We start from the raw sequence: 16114 nt of genomic DNA, 5'->3' as shown, positions 1-16114 counted from the left end.
TAGAGAGTCCTATGCACGTGGAGGTCGTTCTCGAGGAAGAGGCAGAGGACGTGCAGGAAGCCAGTTCCGCAGAGATGACCAATTCTGGAACAGATCTGGGAATATAAAAGGTAATTGCTATGTTTGTAAGAAAGCTGGACATGAGTCAAAAGACTGTCATTTCAGGTGTAGGAGATGCAAGATTCCCAATCATTCAAAAAGGGATTGCTATTACAAAAATAAGCAGCAGCAACAACAAAGTTCTCAAAGTACGGTAAATTTTTCAAAAGAAAATGAATCGAAACAAGTATTCTACTCTTGTTTCAATACAGTAGAAGATATGAATGAAGTGTGGTTTTTGGATAGTGGCTGTAGCAATCATGTGACAGGAAATAAGGAACATTTTGTGGAGATCGACAATAGCTACAACTCTCTGTTGGAGCTTGGAGACAGCAAAAAATTGAAGATTGAAGGAAAAGGAGTCGTTGCCATAAAAGCCGCAAATGGTGAAGAAAAGCAAATTAATGATATGGTTTATTCTCCAGGTATCACTCAAAATCTTTTGAGCATAGGACAAATGATGAAGAAAGGTTATAAGATTACCTTTGCCGATGGTCAATGTGAGATCGTTGACAAGAATGAGAAAAGGATCGCTGTAGTAAAGATGACAACGAATAACCTATTTCCATTGAAGATGAATTCATGTATTAATGTTGCATTGAACAGTGAAATTACTGATGAAGCTCAGTTATGGCATCTACGATATGGGCACTTAAATCACAAGGGTCTAATGTTGTTGAAAGAGAAGAATATGGTTACTGGTCTTCCAAGAATCCAACCTACAGAAACAGGCTTCTGTGAAGGATGCGTGTATGGAAAACAACATCGTTTTCCTTTTCAGAAAAACTCTTGGAGGGCAAAAGCCCCTCTTGAGTTGGTGCATGCTGACATATGTGGTCCAACGCAAACTCCGACAATCGGTAACAAGAGATATTTTCTTTTATTTGTCGATGATTATACTCGTATGATTTGGGTATATTTTCTTGAAAAGAAATCGGAGGCTTTCACTATTTTTATGAGTTTCAAAGCAAGTGCAGAGAAACAAAGCGGATTTCAAATAAAGACGTTGAGGACAGACCGCGGAGGAGAATTTATCTACAAACCGTTTCTCGATTATTGCAAGCAGCAGGGCATACATCGACAACTTACTGTGAAGTATACACCTCAGCAGAATGGCGTTGCTGAGAGGAAGAATAGGACTATTGTGGAGATGGCTCGAAGTATGCTTAAAGGCAAGGGTCTTCCAAATTCATTATGGGCCGAAGCTGTGAACACGACAACTTACATCCTCAACCGATCCCCGACAAAAGCCGTTCAAAACATGACGCCTTATGAAGCATGGTATAAGAGGAAGCCTGTAGTTGATCACTTGAAAAGTCTTCGGATGTGTAGCATATGCACTCTCAACAAAGCAGAAGGAGAAGTTTGATGAGAAGAGTGAGAAGTTGGTCTTTATTGGTTACAGCAATGAATCAAAAGGTTATCGTTTGATTGATCCAAAAACTAATAAGCTTGTGATTTCACGTGATGTTATTTTTAATCAGAATGCAGCATGGAAGTGGGAGAATGAGACTTCTCAGTCTCATCCAACATTTTCTTATCCAGAAGCAACAGTGGCAGTGCCTTCCTTAAATCCCACCAATTCAACAGCAGCTAGTTCCTCAGGAACAAATTCTGAGAATGAAATTTCTGAAGATGAAACGCCACCACAGAGGTATCGCTCCTTGACTGATATTTATGAGTAAGCTAACCTTGCACTTGCTACTTTTGAGCCACAGAATTTTGAAGAGGCAACAAAGGAAGAGCAGTGGAGAAATGCAATGAAAGAAGAGATGTTGAGCATTGAAAGGAATGATACGTGGTCCTTGGTAAATCTTCCCAAAGCAAAAGAAGCAATAGGCTTAAAGTGGGTATTCAAAACAAAGTTCAATGAAGATGGAGGTGTGCAAAAGCACAAAGCTCGTCTCGTAGCAAAGGGTTACTCACAACAGCCCGGCGTTGATTTTACAGAGACATTCGCTCCTGTAGCCAGAATGGAAACTATTCGAAGTGTGCTAGCACTTGTTGCACAAATGGAACTTGAAGTGTTCCAACTCGATGTGAAGTCGGCCTTTCTCAATGGAGTACTAGAAGAAGAGGTTTATGCTCAACAACCACAAGGGTTCGTTGTTAAAGGAGAAGAAAGCAAAGTTTATAGACTGCACAAAGCTCTTTATGGATTGAAGCAAGCGCTGAGAGCATGAAATTTCAGGATTGATTCATATTTGCAAAAGAATGAGTTTGCAAAAAGTTCAGTAGAACCGTCTCTCTATGTGAAGAAATGTGATGCTGATTTTCTAGTAGCATGTCTCTACGTGGATGATCTCATCTACACTAGTACCAGCAAAACGTTATTGGAAGAATTCAAAAAGGCGATGATGGATGAATTCGAGATGACGGATCTTGGATTAATGAAATATTTTCTTGGTTTTCAGGTGAGGCAAAGCAAAGGAGAAATTTTTATTTCTCAAGAAAAGTACGTTGATGATATATTAAAGAAATTTCACATGGAGAAGGCCAAAGCTGTAGCAACTCCTATGGCTCTTAATGAGAAGCTGCAACAATATGATGGTGCTGAGAAGTTTGACTCGAAGATTTATAGAAGCCTCATTGGGTCATTGATTTATCTGACCCACACAAGGATGGACATTGTTCAGAGTGTGAGTTTGTTATCGAGGTTCATGAGCAATCCTACCAAGACTCATTTTGCAGCAGCGAAGCGTGTCTTACATTATCTTCAAGGTACAAAGAATATTGGATTGAAATATACAAAGGAAGAAAACAGTAACCTTGTGGGATATGTTGATAGTGATTGGGCAGGAAGCATTGATGATCGAAGAAGTACTACAGGATATTTATTTTGTCTTGGCACAAAACCCATCTCTTGGAGTTCGAAGAAACAATCTACTGTAGCATTATCATCTGCCGAAGCAGAATATATTGCAGCAAATGAAGCTATTCGTGAAGCAGTATGGTTAAGAAAGTTATTAATAGAATTACAGCAGAAGGTTGTTCATCCAACAACAGTTTTCTGTGATAATCAATCAGCCATTGCTATGACAAAGAACCCGGTGTTTCATGCAAGGTCAAAGCACATTGAATTGCGTCACCATTTTATCAGAGAAATGGTATTAAAGAAGGAGATCGCTTTGGAGTTTATCCCGACACAGGATCAGCCCGCTGATGTTCTTACAAAGCCCGTAAACTTGGAGAAACTCATCTTGTTTAAAGACTTTATCAAGATTACAAATTAAGAGGGGGTATTAAATACTGTAATTAGTAATCTTGGTCTTAGCACTTAGTAATGGAGGTCGGTAGCATGGGAAAGAAAAAGAAGTAAATAAGTATGGGGAAGAGGAGTAGAGTAAATAAGTTCTCTAGATTATTCTTGAAAAGTCTATTTAAGGGGATTCAATCTTCAAGTGATTGTAAGCCAAAATAAAAGGCATTTGAGAAAAAATAAATGAAGATTATATAGTTTGTATTATTCTCGAAAGAAATCTTGTTCAAATATTCTTACCAGTGATGCGGAAACCACCACTGTCCAATTAACCCCAACGTCACCGTCGCCGACCTCTCACAGCCGCGGCTCCACATTTGCCGCCGCCGAGTCCAGCGGACATCACTGCCGCATCCAGCGGCCTCTGCCGCCGCCTAGTCCAGCGGCCACTGCCATAGCCTCCAACGGTCGCTGTTGCAGCTTCTATGTCGGCGTATGATCTCGGCACTGATTCGGTGCTCTAGCCACCGCTGATCCGGTCGTCGGGCCGCTGCTATTACATTCTGCCCCATGATCTGTGTTATGCCTTGTGTATTGTGTTCTGGCCATCGAGCCATTCTATTTCTCTATTCGCATCGTTATTATGCTTGTGAGTTACAGGTATTATCCGGCCTACGTGCCGTGTGCCAGCCTGTGAGTCATTGTAGTATTCCGGCTCAGGAGCCATCTGCATATCTCGGCCGACAGGCCGCCTCTTGGATCCATGCTGCACCGGATTCCACGCCGTCGCTCCCAGATCCGGCTCCTCAGCTGGCTCACACCCACCAACTCATCCGGGCCGCTACGACTCGATCAGCATTACGACCAGCTCACCGACCCATCCGAGGGCGCCCCCGGGGCCAGGGTACGTCATCGTACCCATCTTATATTTATTTCATTATTTTGCTATTATTCAATTGCTTATACATTTGTGGGACCCACCTCAAGCATCGGGGTATCAGAGACCTGGGCAACCCGGTCGCTGGATACAGGTACTGTTGATCAGAGGATTTCGGACGACTTGGTCAACACAGAAGACAACCCACCATCCGGGTCATTGAGATGCGGTTAACATTCCAAACACGTCACACCGGCAGATTCGTCTTCTCAGCTTCCCGACAGGAACATAATTGGCACCATCTGTGGGAACGCACCTGATCTGGAATGTGAAGATGGAAGACGCCGGAAAATTCTGCCATACTCATGACCTTGATGGATTTCGACGATTATATCATATTCTCCTCACTCCACGGGTATTCGGGAGTCGAGAAATTGAGTCAGATCCTCTGTTGGACGGCAGGTCAGTTTTTCCGTTGTATTTTCTCTTTCAATCATAGAATCTGTCATAGTTCTCTGGTCGAATACTTCTGTGTCGATCGGTCGGGCTTGTCCTACATTAGAGTCATAGGCTCGATCTCGAAGACTCCTGCGTCGATCGGTCGGGATTATATTTGCGAAGACTCCCGAGCTGATCGGCCGGGATTATATTATATCAGAGCCACAGGCTCACTGTCGAAGACCCCATGCCGATCGGCCGGGTTTATATCATATTAGAGCCACATGCTCATTGTCGAAGACCCCATACCGATCGGTCGGGTTTATATCATATTAGAGCCACAGGCTCATTGTCGAAGACCCCGTGCCGATCGACAAGGCTTATATTTTATTAGAGTCACGAGCTCATTGTCAAAGACTCCCGCGCCGATCGACCGGGTTTGAATTATATTGGAAACCGTCGAGCGGCGACGTTAAACCCCAGAGTCGAAGCGGTGACTAAAAACCCTGCCTTGAAGACCGTCGAGCGGCGACGTTAAACCCAAGAGTCGAAACGGCGACTATAAAAACCCCGCCTTGAAGATCATCGAGCGGCGACGTTAAACCCCAGAGTCGAAGCGTCGACTATAAAAACCCCGCATTGAAGATCGTCGAGCGGCGACGTTAAACCCCAAAGTCGAAGCAGCGACTATAAAAACCCTGCCTTGAAGACCGTCGAGCGGCGACCTTAAACCCAGATCTCCACCGGCGGTCGAGCGGCGACCTTAAACCCGTGTCTCCACCGTCCAGCTTATCAGAGTATTTATCTCCCCAGTCCGGGGTCGAGTGGTCATCACTAGTCGCGGACCAGCTTAGCGGATATTTCACCTCCCCCGTTCGGGGTCGAGCAGCATTCACTGGTCATGGACCAGCATACCAGATATTCTATCTTCCCCGTTTGGGGTCGAGTGGTCGTCACTGGTCGCGGACCAGCTCATCGGATCTCCTATCTCCCCCATTCGGGGTCGAGCGGTTATCACTGGTCGCGGACCAGCTTATCGGATATCTTATCTCCCTCATTCGGGGTCGAGTGGTCGTCACTGGTCGTGGACCAGCTTAGCGGATATTTTACCTCCCCCGTTCGGGGTCGATCAACTTTCACTGGTCACGAACCAGAATGTCAGATATTCTATCTCCCCCGTTCGGGGTCGAGTGATTATCACTGGTCTCGAACCATCTTATTAGCGCATCGTACTTCTTAGCTCCCCCGTTCGGGGTCGAGTGATTATCACTGGTCTCGGACTATCTTATCAGCGCATCATGCTTCTTATCTCCCCCGTTCGGGGTCGAGTGATTATCACTGGTCTCCGACCAGCTTATCGGATATTTCATCTCCCCCGTTCAAGGTCGAGCGGTTGTCGTTGGTCTTGCACCAGCCTACCAGATGTTCTATCTCCCCTGTTCTGGGTCGAGTGATCTTCACTGGTCGCGGACCTGCTTAGCGAGTTCTCCTACCTCCCTTGTTCAGGGACAAGCGATTTTCACTGGGCATAGGCCAACATATTAGAATATCCATCTCGCCATTCGGGATCGAGCTATCGTCGATGGTCACGAACAAGAGTATCTACATTGGTTTCGGATCAGGATATCTCATAGGCTCTATGCCCGATCGGCTCACGACTATCGCTTCCATGCACCTTCGACTCTCATGGGCTACACTCCAATTCAGTTCACGTGTGTTGCGCCCGTTCGGCTCACGACTTTCGCCTCTACGCACTCGATTTCACGGACTATGCTCCTGCTCAATTTTCGGGCTCCACTCCTGCCCGACGCTATTTCATCGCTCGCTCGGTATTCGTTTATACGCTCACTGGGCATTCAGGCGAGAGCTTGCCTAGCAACCGCTCGGCACTATTTTTCATCGCCTGGTCAGCATCTTCGCGATCACGCGCTCGGCATCGTCCGCCCAACGTCTATCCACCCTATCGACATCCTTCTAATCGCCCGGTCGGCATCTTCGCGGTCGTGCGCTCGACATCGCTTGTTCGCTCGGTCTACTCGGCATCCCGTGTGTCGCTCGATCAACTATCGTTTTCCTCGTCGCTCACTTGACGTTTTGTCGTTCGCTTAGCATCGGCCCGATTATTAACTTGGTACTATTTTTCGTAGTCCACTCGGCACCGTTATTAGCTCATGTGACACCATTACTATAGCGACCGCTCGCGTGACATTATACGATGGGTTCAGTGATTTGATTATCGGGAGTGAGTCAGCCTTTGTGATAGACTGTCTAGTCAGTCGAACTCGCGCCTCCTTCGACTAGACTTGAAGGGAAGGCTTATGAAACAGATATGATTTAATAGAAATTAGTGAGAAAGAGAGGGGTATTGGCGCCTTTTTACTGTTAGGGCATTAAGAGGTGAAGAGAGGGGGTTCGTGGAGGAGGAGGACAGGGTTTCGATTTTTGGGGGTCCGCCGCCGCTACAGCCACGAAGGAGGAGCGCCATCTTCGACGCCTTCGCCAATCGTCGGGCCGCCGCTCTCCGGTGGCTGCCTCACGCCGTCGGGCTCTCTTTCTTCTTTCTCTCGCATTTAGTCTCCTCAAGCTCTCTTCCTCGCAACACCACCACCGGACCAACACCGCCTCCTCCTTTCTTCTCTGATCTCGGTGCCTCCTGCCGCTACCGCCGGCGCCTCATGTCGTTACCGTCGTTGACCTCTCACAGCCACGACTCCACATTTGTCACCGCCGAGTCTAGCGGACATCGCTGCCGCATCCAGCAGCCTATGCCGCCGCCGAGTCCAGCGGCCACTGCCATAGCCTCCAGCGGTCGCTGTTGCAGCTTCTATGTCGGCGTACAATCTCGGTGCTGATTCGGTGCTCCAGCCATCGCTGATTCGGCTGCCGGGCCGCTGCTATTACATTCTGCCCCATGATCTGTGTTATGCCTTGTGTGTTGTGTTCCGACCATCGAGTCATTCTGTTTCGCTATTCGCACCGTTATTATGCTTGTGAGTTACAGGTATTATCCGACATGTGTGTCGTGTGCCGACCTGCAAGTCGTCGTCATATCCTGGCATGTGAGCCGTTGTAGTATTTCGGCTTAGGAGCCGTCGGCATATCTTGGCCGATACGCCACCTCTTGGATCCATGCTGCACCGGATTCACGCTGCCGCCCCCAGATCTGGCTCCTCAGCTGGCTCACACCCACCTACTCGTCCGAGCCGCTACAACTCGATCAGCACCGCGACCAGCTCACCGACACATCTGAGGGCGCCCCCCGGGGCCAGGGTACGTCATCGTACCCATCTTATATTTATTTCATTGTTTTGCTATTATTCAATTGCTTATACATTTGTGGGACCCACCTCGAGCATCGAGGTACCAGGGACCGGGGCAACCCGGTTGCTGGATACAGGTACTGTTGACCAGAAGATTTCGGATGACTTGGTCAACACAGAAGACAACCCACCATCCGGGTCATTGAGACGCGGTCAACATTCCAAACACGTCACACCAGCAAGTTCGTCTTCTCAGCTTCTCGACAGGAACAATATCCATACAACAGCCACTATAGTATTGTTTTTTTTTTTAAAATAAGTATCACAGCTTAATTACATGAGCACTATAGTGATGCTAATTTTCTAAAAATTAGCATCCTAGTGATATTGGTTTTTAAATACTAGCATCATGTAGTGTTAGTTTCTAAAAATCAGTACCATAGTGGTTCTCATTTTAAAAATTAACACAACCATGATACTGATTTTTAACAATCAAACCCACAACTTGAATGTCAACACTGATGTAATGTTGATTTTTTTAAAAAATAGTAAAAAAAATGTCATATTTAGACTTCAAAAGCATTATAGAAATCCATAAAAATTGAAATAAATCTAATCAAAGTTTTCTAGGACCATCAATAGATTTTGATCGAAATTCATTAATGTCTAATTTAGGAGATTTGAATTTTTGAAAAGTTGACATGTAATCAAAGAGGGTTGTGCCATGAAGATATTTATGGTATTCATGTTTAATTCTGATATTACTACGATAAGTTATATGTATGTATGTATGTGTCGAATGTTTACTTTTAGAGATCATAACTTTTGCATCGGATGTAAGTGATCTTTAATTTGAATCAAAACTCGTTCAGAAATTTACATTTATTACAACCCAACAAATATTGTTTAAAGCCTTTTCGGGTCCATCAAGAGAACCAAAATCCCTTGATGGACCTAGAAAATTTCGATTAGATTCATTCTAAGTGTCACAAGTTTCTGAAGTGTCTCGGAGTTTATATGTGCTCAAAGATGTTAGCTTGAAGTCATTAATAACAGTGATCAGAATGTTTTCAAAGTTTATTATTTTAAAGCAATTGCCATGCACACATAATCTATCATAGGATGTCAGAACTAGGCAAGGACACCATGAATACCTTCATTAGCACTATCATGTTCCATTACATGTTAACTTTTTGAAAATTCAAATTGACACGACTAATAAACGGATCAGGTTCGAGTTTACCTGAAATGATCTGATTACAACCTGCAAATCCGTTTATAAATATTTTTAGTTAGATTCGGGTCAAATTATGATTGAGTTCGGGTTAAAATAAGTATATTTTTATAAAATGGGTCTTTTCGAGTCAGGTTCAAGTTAAGATGAACATGTTTTTATAAACGGGTCATTTTGGGTCGGCTTCGAGTCAAATACAAATAAATGGATTAGGTTTGGGTTGAATAATTTGACCCAAAATATTAATCAAGTCAAGTTTGGATTTTGATGTTCCAACTCGTCAACCTGCCAACCCGAATCCACCAACCTAAACCCAGCCCGAATTGTTACTCCTAACCATAGTGGTTGTTGAAATAAAAAGTGATACCGCTCACTTCAAGTAGTACAGTATTACAAGTCCCATGATAAGATATATGCAGATGAATAACGGAAAATATTTTATCCTAGTACAGTGATCTTTTATATGAAGTACCATCGTGATTATTGTATGAATACATAGGAGAGAAATAATTTAATTTAATTTAATTTTAGAGGACATACAAGAAAGGAAATTGTTACATATAAGGAAGAGAAGAAAAAAAAACAGAAAAAGTTAGTTTTGCCATAGGGGTAAAATGAAAAAGATGTGTGCTTTTTTAAAATTCTCAAATCTCGGGACGTTTTCTGAACAATCCCAAACTCTGGGTGTGTCCTTTGAAAAATTACCGAAAAAAATTTAAAAGAAGTGAAGGAAGAAAAAAAATACAACACTCTGCGAGCCTGCGAGGTGAAGCGGCTGTGCGAGGCGACCTCATGGGGTCATCACACGCGGTAGAGAGAGGTGACCTCGTGCGGGGCTATCAATCGCGGCTGCGCGATGCGACCTTGCAAGACCACTGTTCATGGTCGCTTGGGCCTTGGGGTCATCATCCGCAGCCGCGTGAGGGCAGGTTCGATCGCAAGAGAAATTTGGATGCATACTTAGTTGGGAACTTCGGACTTGGGAGGGAGGAAATTATTTTCCTTATTTAGACAGATGAAAAAAAATATGTCTATGAATTCATAAATTCGTATGCCCATTAGGTATTAAAAGTAATTCATTCTTTTCACTAAAATAATAGAAAAAAGTTTTCACTGTTTTTTTATAATTTTTATTTCCGTGTCCTTCTTGAAGGACTAACTAAACAAGGCCAAAATACACGTGTTTAGTGAGCTTAGAGATTTTGGACCTCTTATGCTGTCAAATTAATTCCATTGTATATATTAATTACGTCTAATGGTCAGGAAAATGTATATATTAACTATGTCTAAAATATTGTGTGTGTATATAAAAATTGAAACTGAGTTGGTGAGCCAATTCTATCTCTGCATTTTTACTAAGAAATAAGTAAAATGCAGTACGTTTTATGGCGAAAAACCCGTTTTTCATTGGAATAGGGAAAAAGTTTTTTTTAGCTTTATTATCAAAAATAACAATCCATTTATGGATGTATTCCATCCAGAGATTGAATGATTTTTATTAATTTTTTTAATAATAGATTTGTGTGAAGTTGATAGATTTTTATTTATTTTCATAGAATCTTATGTAGTTGTGAAAATAATTTTATGGAGTTCTATATATTTTTTTGTAAGATTTTTACATACATTTATAAATTTCATGGAAATTTGTAGATTTTAGGGGAAATATTCAATTTTAAAAAAGTGTAGGTGGCCATAGTCATGATATTTATTTTCGAATAAAACCTAAAATACCTAATTAAATTAATTTTTTAATAAAATAATAAATAGCATATTTGTCCATAAATTTTTTTTTTCAACTTTTATCTTGTTTTGACTAAAACAAAGAGAGGATAATGTCTTAAGGGTGAGGAGAAGATTTTTATTTTATTTTTAAAGTTGTACAAGTGTTTTGTAGAACTCTTATTGGTTAAAATTTATATACAAGAAATTCTAAAAGAATATATGAAAATCTATTAATCTAAAATTAATTCAATCAAGAGAAATATCATTTGGTTCGTCGATCCTCCAAAAAAAAAGAGCAAAGTTTCATCATTGAGTGAAAAATGAGAAATTCATGTAAAATTGCAATCCTCACCACGTAATACCGCACCTACACGTCTCCATCGGCGTTGCTTTTTGACCGGAAGACCTAGAGCTAAACATCGAGACTTTGGGATATTCGGACAGAAAATGTTTCATACATGTTTATTAATGGACCCAATATGATCAAGTTGGTAAGGAGAAAAATATCCTTTCCTATTTGTATAAATTTCTATGATTTATGATTGTGGAATACACCTCTTTAATAAGTTTTTTGTCAAACTTTTAATAAAGTGTTGAATTGACAAATTTGATTAGTAATAAAATTAATAATAATAATATTATTAATTTGATTAGTAATAATATTATTAAAATAAATAAATATATAAAATTTATTTAGGAATATTTAAAATTTAAATAAATTTTATAAAATATTTTTAGGGTCTAATTTTATTAGATTTTATTAAATTATCTATTAATTAAGTTGAGAATTAATTTGATTTATTAATATATATTTTATATTAAAACCTATTAATGTCTCAAGTTTCTCTTCCCTGTACGTCGCCATCCAAATCAACTTTGACTTCGACCTGCTCGCAAGTAGCCGACGGAATCATCATCGGTCGCCTCAAATAATTTTTTTATTTATTTTCCTCCTTTTCAGCGCACTGCAAGCTTTACCGGATGATACTCCTCATTGTTTCCCATCACGAGCAACCGGAGAAAAATCTCCGCCGGAAGTCTACTACCGTGAGCTGCCGCCAGAGAAAAGGCTGCAAGCGGCTGTCATTCCGTTTCGACCGTTCCGATCCATTTGTTTGCCTTTTTAACATCGGAAAACATCGTTTCAGAGGATTCTCAGCTTCGTATGAAATGCATGCTTAGAGGTTGATGCAGGCCACTGAGAAATTGAACAACGACATGACCTTTAAGATAAAAGAAATAATCAAAAATTGAGGAGCGGGAAGAGAAAGGACTTATTTGTAAAAAATTAAGACGATTTGAAGTCTATAGAAATCTTAAGGGTGAGGAGAAGACTTTTTATTTTATTTTTAAAGTTGTACCAAGTGTTTTGAAGAGTTCTTATTGGTTAAAATTTATATCCAAAAAATTCTAAAAGAATTCATGAAAATCTATTAAAATTTTGGATACCAAAAGATTTTCATAGAATTTTAAAAAGAAGTTTAAATATCACATGACTTTTTAAAACTCTATAAAAATCTAATTTAGATACCACTAAATTTCTATAAAATTTATAAAACTCTAAATTTAGTCTCGATCTATTTTTATTTTTAAAAATATCCTTCATAACTTTTATGAACATTTATAAATACTAATAACATTAAAGTATGATAGCTATCGATTATAGATTATAAATTATAGTTGTTATTTTATCTTTAATTGCGTAATATTATAGTAGTTATTCGTCATTATTATAATATAGATAATTTATCTCTGATTAATATTTTATGGTTGAAGTTAAGAGATCCTAGTTGTAATTAATTCATAGTTGTTACAGCAACTTAGCAAATAAAAAAAATATTTTTATATAATGAATAAAAAAGATATTGGAACAAAATCATTTTGCAGTTTTACCCCTGCATGTTTACCAAGAAATAGTAAAAATGCAGTATGTTTTATGTGAAAAAATAAATAAAAGTACATCCGTTTTTTATTTATTGGAATGGTCGATTGATTTCAAACACTTGCGATAATCTATTTTAAATTTTTCATATTGACTTATAATATGATATTTGAAATACCTCCTTATACTCTATCTTAGAGTAATTTTTTTACAAAATTTTTTCTTCAAGTGCTCCGCACGTAACTAAAAGATGTTAATTTTCTGAGCTGTCCATTATACGTGCTTTCTGATTTATCTTGATAGTCGATGAAAAATTTCATAGGATCGAACTGGTTATCCAAGAATAACCAATGACTAACTGGATTTATCAATCTTAAAATAATTTTGATTAAGACTATACCATTTTAGAATTACCTGGATCAAATTTGCACCACCATAGAGAAACTTGTGACCATTTTAATCAAAGTTGTAGTGGTCAAAGTTACTCATGCGCCCTTAGAATAGTGTATCTCTAAGATTCTATGATTTTTTTTATCAAAACTATTTGAAGAGGGTATAATTTTAATCAAAGTTATTTAAAGTGATATATTTTTATCAAATTTATTTTAAAATAATATAATTTTAGTTAAAACTGATATGAGATAGTGCAATTTTGATCCAAGTTGTTCTAAGATAGTGGAACTTCCATCGAAGTTGTTTCTTTGAGGATATGAATATTGAGTCATCCTTCTGATTTTCCATCACTTGTTATAATCAAGCAAGCTTATATTATAAAATTTATTAATCTATCAAATAAGTTAAATAGTTAGAGATAGACAATATTAAATCAAAGTCTTAGTAAAAAATTAAATCAAATCAATCTTAAAAATGATTTGAGTTCATTGACTTGGTTTATTTTTTTTTATTTTAATTTAAGTATTTGGGCCTTGGGCTAACTAACTCTTGAGAAATTTAAAAGTGCGAACGACTTCTCGTTCAATAGTCAACTGTCAACGTATCAAAATTTTCATCCTACTGATTAAAAATTTCTTTAAGTGTGCCGTAGTTGGATTTTGCTAATGAAAAATTCCTTATGCTAAGCGTCTTGTCGTTATTATTATTATTATTATTGGAATCGTCGATTGATTTGAATCACATTCTGTAATCTAATTGATGACGGAATGGATTCGCATGCGGAATCGGATGGTGAACAATTATTTGTCCCATTTGTTTTAATATTCCTTCTCTGCTCCATGGCGAAGCTCCTAATTTTGAAGTTGCACATTATGCTCCATAATACTTCACCGCCGTCCACTGACTAAACAATGCAGTCTCCGCCGATGGAGCCCACCGGAAAAGCTCAAATGCACGGAGGAAGAATCACTCCCTTCCTCCTCCTCACATGCGCCGTCGCGGCCTCCGGCGGCGTCCTCTTCGGCTACGACCTCGGAATCTCTGGTACTCGACGGAAGGAAGAAGTCTTCTCGATTTCCTATGTAATGGATTTAATCGAGGAATTAATTTGAATTAATGATTGTTCTAATCGATAGGCGGAGTGACGTCGATGGAGCCGTTCCTGCGGGAGTTCTTCCCGGCGGTGCACGAGAAGCGGTCGCCGGGGGGAAACGACTACTGCAGGTTCGACAGCCAGCTTCTGACGGCCTTCACGTCGTCTCTGTACGTCGCCGGACTCTTCGCCTCCCTGTGCGCGTCGCCGGTTACGCGGGCCCTCGGTCGCCGGGTCTCCATGATCCTCGGCGGCGCCGCCTTCACGGCCGGAGCCGCCCTCGGCGGCCTCGCACGCAACGTTTACATGCTCATCCTTGCCCGCGTCCTGCTCGGCGTCGGCGTCGGATTCACCAATCAGGTTTAAGATTTTTGTTTTAATTGGGATTTTTATTAATAAAAGTAAAATAAATAAAAGATCGGTTCGTGATCGGCTTGAAGGCCGTCCCTCTGTACCTCTCCGAGATGGCTCCGCCGCGCCACCGCGGCGCCGTCAACAATGCCTTCGACTTCTTCATCGTGATCGGGATCCTCGCCGCCAACCTCATCAACTATGGGACCCAGAGAATCCGCTCTCACTGGGGCTGGAGAATCTCGCTCAGCTTGGCTATAATTCCGGCCACCGTTCTCGCAGCCGGCTCCGTCTTCCTCCCTGAAACCCCGAACAGCATCCTCCAGCGCTCCACCACCCCGGCCTCCGTCCAAACCGCCGCCCAAACGCTCCGCGAGATTCGCGGCGCCGACGACGTCCAGGACGAGCTCGACGACATGATAGCCGCCGCCAAGGTTTCCAAAATCGGTTCTTTTGGATCCTTCGCAGCCCTCCTGCGGCCGGAGTACAGGCCGCAACTCGTACTGGTGGTGCTCATCCCGTTCTTCAAGCAGATGACCGGGATCACCGCCATCGCCTTCTACTCCCCTGTCATCTTCCGCACCATCGGCCTCGCCGAGCGCTCCTCTCTGCTTTCCACGGCCATCGTCAGCGCCATCACCGTGGCGTCGGTTCTCGGATCGATGCTGACGGTGGACCGGCTCGGCCGGCGCACTTTGTTTTTCGCCGGCGGTGCCGCGATGCTGGCGTCGCACCTCGTGGTCGGCACCGCGCTGGCGGCGGAGCTCGGGTGCGCCTACGCGGTGCTGGCGGCGACGTGCGTGTTCGTGGCGGGGTTCGGGGCCTCGTGGGGTCCGCTGGGGTGGCTGGTGCCGAGCGAGGTGGTGCCTCTGGAGGTGCGGTCGCCGGGGCAGAGCGTGGTTGCGGCGGTGACGCTGTTGATGGCGGCGGTCAACGGGCAGAGCCTGCTCGCCATGCTCTGCCGGCTCAAGTTCGGCGTGTTCTTCTACTTCGCCGGGTGGGTGGTGGCGATGACGGTGTTCGTGGCGGCGATGGTGCCGGAAACGAAGGGGGTTCCGATTGAGAGGATGGATTCAATATGGAAGCAGCATCGGATTTGGAAGCGGTTTGTGACTGGGGGAGATCAAAACAGACCCTTCTTTTAATTAAAACTAAATCAAGGGTGTAAATGAATAATCATACTGAACATTTTCAAGAGTATAAATAAAAACATTGGCAAATTTAAAGGCATCTTCATTTAGATTTGAGGTTTGTTTTCTTATGGATACGATAGGACCTGCATAGATTGATGCACATTAAAATTAAAGCGTCGCTCCCAAGGGTTTAGTTGGAGTGGTTAATGTGTAGAAGTTTATCACTTAAGAACATGGGTTTAAATCTTTAGATAATCAGGACGTAATTCTATGATCCTTGTATATCTATTTCCACTACGCACTAACTTCTCCAGTTATCGTGTAGGTCCTGGGACGAGCTGACGGAAATACTGGGAACAAACGAATCATTTTTTTATCATTTGCCACATTAAAATTAAAGGGTTCATCGGGAGTTATCAGTTGAGGTTGCCTC

At 41.9% G+C, this 16114-nt stretch overlaps 1 protein-coding gene across 1 annotated transcript; it reads left to right on the top strand.

The window, feature by feature from the left end:
* The first annotated feature begins 13944 nt into the window (after positions 1 to 13944).
* LOC121976364 (hexose carrier protein HEX6-like) lies at positions 13945 to 15778 on the top strand. Its single transcript, XM_042528498.1, has 3 exons — positions 13945 to 14148; positions 14241 to 14557; positions 14638 to 15778. Exons 1-3 carry the CDS (start codon positions 14016 to 14018, stop codon positions 15691 to 15693), a joined length of 1506 nt encoding a protein of 501 aa, XP_042384432.1. The 5' UTR covers positions 13945 to 14015; the 3' UTR covers positions 15694 to 15778.
* The last annotated feature ends 336 nt before the right edge of the window (positions 15779 to 16114 follow it).

This window comes from Zingiber officinale, chromosome 4B (assembly GCF_018446385.1).
Source record: "Zingiber officinale cultivar Zhangliang chromosome 4B, Zo_v1.1, whole genome shotgun sequence".
Lineage (NCBI taxonomy): Eukaryota > Viridiplantae > Streptophyta > Magnoliopsida > Zingiberales > Zingiberaceae > Zingiber > Zingiber officinale.
Note: the sequence above shows the minus strand (reverse complement) of the source record. Positions and strands in the feature narration are given on the sequence as shown.

What these genes read in the sequence shown, in the direction of transcription:
- LOC121976364 (XM_042528498.1), top strand. Translation starts at nt 14,016, where the DNA reads ATGCAGTCTCCGCCGATGGAGCCCACCGGAAAAGCTCAAATGCACGGA. An exon ending in CTACGACCTCGGAATCTCTG is followed by an intron (nt 14,149 to 14,240) that starts GTACTCGACGGA and finishes TCTAATCGATAG; the next exon opens with GCGGAGTGACGTCGATGGAG. An exon ending in GCGTCGGATTCACCAATCAG is followed by an intron (nt 14,558 to 14,637) that starts GTTTAAGATTTT and finishes ATCGGCTTGAAG; the next exon opens with GCCGTCCCTCTGTACCTCTC.